Genomic DNA, 5,397 nt, shown 5'->3' with positions numbered 1-5,397 from the left:
TTTTGGTGCAGCAGACCCTGATTTCACCTGGCAACCACCACAAACCAGTGGCTTTACCCCCAAAGTTGCCAGGGGTGTGCAGCGCTGTGGTCCATTGATCACCTCTCCGGTTTGAGCCTGTCCAAAGACATGCTTGTCAATTGGTGATTCTAAAGTGCCTGTTGGTGTGATGGAAGTATTTAAAAAAGTGACGGCAGGGTGTGGAGACGGGAGCTGAGCCGAGGAAGCCTTCATGCATCAAATACCAAGAGTGTCAGGGGAACACCGGGGAGGACAACAACAAAACTAAAACAGGGAGCTAAGAACTTAATCACAAAAACTCGACTTCACTACTGTATGTTTTCAATGTTTTTCTCACTTTTTACAGAATCAAAGTCAAAGTAATGTCAGTACTTCCAAGCTTTAAACCCTGCATGGTCGTACTCTCTCCTGCACTCCATATTATCCTTTGTTGATCTACACACGTCTGTTGCTGCCACGGACGTCGCATGCTCGTACGTCATTGTCATGAGACACTCTTGTGAAGAAAATGACGAGGATTAGTAACGCAGTAATGTAGCCTGCTTACGGGAAAGTAACAGTAATCTAATTACCTTTTTTGCAATAGTAATCCCTTACTTTACTCGTTACTTGAAAAAAGTAATCAGACTATGCGGTGTTGCCCATCTCTGGTCCAAATACAGAAAGTATCATAGAAAGATTTAAGGTATCGTGCCACATTTGACCTCTGACCTCTTGTTCATGGTTAATAAATTAAGAGTCAAAGGGAAAGACAAATTTGAAACTTTGTTACTTACTACCGTTGTTTGGAATAGATAGGAATATAGGGAATTCCATATTTTTATTTAAAGACAGGACTCACATGTTTTCATTTCTAGTCTTTAAAACCTGTCTCTACCCATCTAGTATTAATTCCTTCTGAGATACAAGTATGTATATTATGCACACACACAAACACACATGCTGCTATTACCCATTTCTTGTTTTTATACCTAAGATGAATTATTGTTGAATGAAGACATTTTTCAAACACATGTAAAATGTGGCCAATTGTGTTTATTGGGTAAAGGAAAAGGTAGAAGGGGGAAAAGGGGGGATAGAAAGAAGGAAAGAGAGAGGAGAGAAAACCCTAACTATCCCCTCTGAGCAAGCACCAGGCGACAGTGGATAGGAAAAACTCCTTTTAAAGTGAAAGAAACCTAAAGGAGAAACCTATGGCAGAACCAGGCTCAGGAGGGGGCAGTCAACTGCCGGGACTGGTCGGGGGGTGAGGGTGAAAAAAGAAAAAGGAGGGAGGGGAAGGGGGAAAATGAAGATGGAATAGAGGTGGAGGAAGACGAGCTTACATCAGGTGAGAAGCAGCAGTGTCCCTCCTCCAGAACCAGTGGAAACGTTTTCTCTTCTTTTTTAGATATTCTTCCACCAGCACTTTTTTCTCAATGATGAGGGTTTTCAGCTCATCCATTGTTTCTGTGTTTTCTTTCTCAAGTTTGTTGCATCTTTTCACCATGTCTTCTAATTGTTCTTGTTTTTCTTTAAGATGGTCTTTCAGTTCTTTAACTGTTGCCTCCTCTATTTGCTTTGCCTTGTGCACATCTGTGTGCATGTCTTCCAGCTGCTGGTTTCTCTTCTGGATATCTTGAAGTCTACACTGCAGGTCTTTATGTGTTTTCTGTTGTTCTTGCTTTTGTGCCTGGATTTCAGTGTTTTTGTGCTTCAAGGTCTTAGAAAGTTCTTCAAGTTCTGTATTTTTTCTCAGCATTTCATTGATGCTACTCTGCATCGCTGAGCATTGATTTGCCAGTTTTTTCTTTTCTCCTTCCAGTACAGTTGTTTTGTACTTCGTTTCATTATACAGTTCTTGGAGTTCTTCATTTTTCCTCTGAAGAATAAGTTTTTCTTCTTCCAGTTGTATTTTCTGTTGGTCTTTTTCTTGAAGCAGCTCGTTATTTCCGTGCACTTTTTTATCGAGCCTGATTTGGAGCAATCTGTGTTTTTCCTCCATCTCGTCAACATTGGAGCCCATTTGTTTCAGTTTAATTTCCATTTGCTTCTTGTTTTGAAGCAACTGTTGATTTTTGTGCAGAGTTTTGTCATGTTTCACCTGCAGAGCTTTGTGTTTTTCCTCCATGGCTTGGAGTTTGCTCTGCAGGTCTCTCTGCTCTACGGGCTCTTGTTTCTTGTCTTGGAGGATCTCCTTATTTCTCTCCAGAGCTTCATCAAGCATAACTTGGAAGCCTTCATTTTGTTTCTCGATGTCCCTCAGCTTGCAATCCATTTCTTCCTGATGTATTTTCTGTTGGTCTTTCTCGTGAAGCATCTCTTTATTTTTGAGCAGTGCTTCCTCAAGAGTCATTTGCAGCATTTTCAGTTCTTCCTCCAAGACTTCAAGCTTGGAGTCCGTTTCTTTCTCGAGCATTTCTTGTTGCTCTCTCTCTTGAATGAACTCTTTATTTCTGTGCACTGTTTTCTCGAGCCTGATTTGGAGCAATCTGTGTTTTTCCTCCATCTCGTCAACATTGGAGTCCATTTGTTTCTTTTCCATTTCCATTTGCTTCTTGTCTTGAAGCAACTGTTGATTTTTGTGCAGAGTTTTATCATGTTTCACATGCAGAGCTTTGTATTTTTCCTCCATGGCTTGGAGTTTGTGCTGCATGTCTCTCTGCTGTGTGGACTGTTGTTTCTCTTCTTGGTGGATTTCTTTCAGTTTTTCCAGAGCTTCGCCAAGCTTCTCTTGGAGCTCCTGATTCTTCTTGAGCATGTTTTCCTGTTTTATGCTCTCTTTTTTCTCCTTTTGGAGCAGATCTTTAATTTTTTCCAGAGCTCCATCAAGCTTTTCTTGGAGCTCCTGATTCTTCTCGTCTTGGAGAGCCCATTGTTTCTCCTCAATAATACCCTGTTTTTCTTGAAGCTGGTAGGATAATTCTTCTAATTCAGCACTCTTTCTCTCATTTTCTTCCGTCAGGATCTTAATCTTCTCTCTGTTCATGAGATTCTCCATTTCTTCCAGTCGCTTTTCCTCTAACTCTACCTGTTCATCCCAAGGAAGAGAGCTGATATAAGGGTCTAGGGACTCATACCATGGAATAGAGCTGGGGTCAACTTCTTGTCTTTCTTGCTGTTTCTGAGACATGTTGGAGTCTGTATACCGTGAGTACGGAAAGGATCCAAATGTTTGAAAATGCTTTACTGGTGAACGTTTGAATGCTGCTAACACAAGTGCTGCAAATAACGGACTAAAAGTTGAACATCCTCACCCCTACTTAAGACTTCATGAGGATCAAAGCTTCAAAGGATCAATGCTTTAGAAGCCTGTGACATCAGAATTCCATAAGCCAATGAGGTTGTCACATGACATTTTTGAATGAGGTCATATTTTTGTATGAATTGTTTTATAAATAACATCAACATTCCGTGAGCCAATGAGGTTCTTACATGACTTTTGAATGAGGATAATTTTTTTACTTGGAAAATTACCAATAAAGTTTCAATCCCTGTTATTTTTGTAAAAAAAAAAAAAAAGAAGTATTATTGCAATAACATACAAAGTGAGTAAAGAAAGTAAGTAAAAGTACAGTTTTATTTATACAGCACCTTTCAAGACAAATTCATTTTGTTTGTGTTGTATTGGTAACTCGTTGAAGTGTTACTGGGTATCATAACCAGACAGTTTGCACATACAGTGAGTGAAAGCATTGGGTGGACTGAATCAGGGTGTAGAGGATGATGATTTGTGCTGAAAAATAGAAAGTCCAGGTTTTTTCTTTTCAGAAAAAGCAACTGCATTGAGTTAGAGAAGCTACAGTTGGTCTCTGTGTGAGACTCACAAAAAGAAAGAAGTATAAAATGCATAACAGGTGCATGTACAGCCAAATATGGGCATGTGCACACTTTTTTAAATCCCTGCTCTGCTGGATGGAGTTCTGCCAACAATCCCCACAGGCCTATTTAACAATCTCCCTCCCTCAAACTTCATATCATATGCTCCTACATGTGGGCGTGTGTTTGCGTGTGCGAGTGTGTGTGTGTGCGTCACTGTGTGAACTCTGAATTGGGTGCATTTTACGGTCTTTCTGCCAGGCTACGTCATTTCTCTAATGGCTCCGTGCTTTCACATTGGCAGCGTTACGTTACATGAATCATTATTTACAAAGATATGGGCAAAGGACCAGTCATGAACACACTTGGGTTCGGTAAAAGCACATTAACTAGTAATTGTGTGGCTGTTGTAGCATTAATACAAAGAAACAGCATCAGTTTTCTCCTGCATGACATCATTTTTGTTTAGTTTTCTGAAGTCAGCCCTGAAACCAGTGCTGAACAACAATGAGAGAATTTTTAGCATTTGATTTTTCTATAATGCCAACTAACATTTCTTTGCTATTTACCAGTACTTGGAGGTAAACATTTATGCTCTAAATGCTGCAGATAGGTCTACCTGGTTGAAAGGGAAAGCAGAAAAGAAGGGAATGTTGTTTTGGGGGTCTTAATAGTATGTCCTTTGAGTGTGTTTTACGTCACTACCACCCACGGCTTTTCCTCCACATATGGTGAGGTTCCAGGAATCTGTTTCCTCAGCCTGTTCTTGATGACATGGGTCACATCACTGACACTGCACATGCTGAGGAGAGATGGACCAACAGCTCAAGGCTTAGAACACTTGGAGGGTGACTGTTGGCTTTAGTGTTGGATTATGTCCTAATCTTCAATAAAAAAGAAGTAAAAAGGCTTAAAGATCAATGCACATGAACTTTCAAAGCTAAGAGCTTTTACTCTGGTTTTAGTGGTGGTTTTAGCGCATTATATTTAATGCCTGTAAAAAAAACTGATGTTTTCTGGCAACGTGGCAGAATCATCAAAAGCAAATAGGCTTAGTCACTCTTATTTTTTATTTTATTTTTTTGCTTTGAGCTTAAAGATTGCTTCCTTTCATATACTGGGTATGAGAGCTAACAGCACTTCACACAAGGAAAAGGTAACACAAGCAACAAAATCTGCCTCCCAGTACACAAATCAAACATTATGTCTCATTTGCATAACCTGTAAAATATCAACATATAAAGCAACAGTTAATGATGGAATAAAGGAATAAAAAACACGTTATCTGTGCACTTCTTGTGTGTCATTTCTGTTATGGTCTTCGATTTTGACACAGGGTTTTTGTGTTTTTGTTCTCCTTTTTAATAATCGTCTTCACTTTGATTCTTTGGTTGCTTATTGTGTTTTCAGCCTTGTTTCTTTTGTGACAGTTACTGTTGTGTTTGTGGTATTCCTAGCCTTCCCTGAATTTCCAATATAAAGTTAATTCTCTGTCTCAATGTTAGTGAGTCCCTGTTTCATGACTTTCCTGTATTATTTTGATAGTCATGGGTCTGTAGTTTACTTCATTGTGTCCAG

The 5,397-nt window shown here is 39.6% G+C and overlaps 1 protein-coding gene across 1 annotated transcript; it reads right to left on the bottom strand.

The window, feature by feature from the left end:
* Positions 1-1,146: 1,146 nt before the first annotated feature.
* Positions 1,147-3,217, bottom strand: LOC147321914 (uncharacterized). Its single transcript, XM_086305135.1, has one exon. It carries the CDS (start codon positions 3,131-3,133, stop codon positions 1,343-1,345), a length of 1,791 nt encoding a protein of 596 aa, XP_086161261.1. The 5' UTR covers positions 3,134-3,217; the 3' UTR covers positions 1,147-1,342.
* Between the last annotated feature and the right edge of the window lie 2,180 nt (positions 3,218-5,397).

The sequence above is a fragment of the Aulonocara sp. 'chitande type north' Nkhata Bay genome, linkage group LG9, assembly GCF_057382095.1.
Source record: "Aulonocara sp. 'chitande type north' Nkhata Bay isolate Kocher_YH1m ecotype deep benthic linkage group LG9, A_spYH_male_GT1.1, whole genome shotgun sequence".
Taxonomy (NCBI): Eukaryota; Metazoa; Chordata; class Actinopteri; order Cichliformes; family Cichlidae; genus Aulonocara; species Aulonocara sp. 'chitande type north' Nkhata Bay.
Note: the sequence above shows the minus strand (reverse complement) of the source record. Positions and strands in the feature narration are given on the sequence as shown.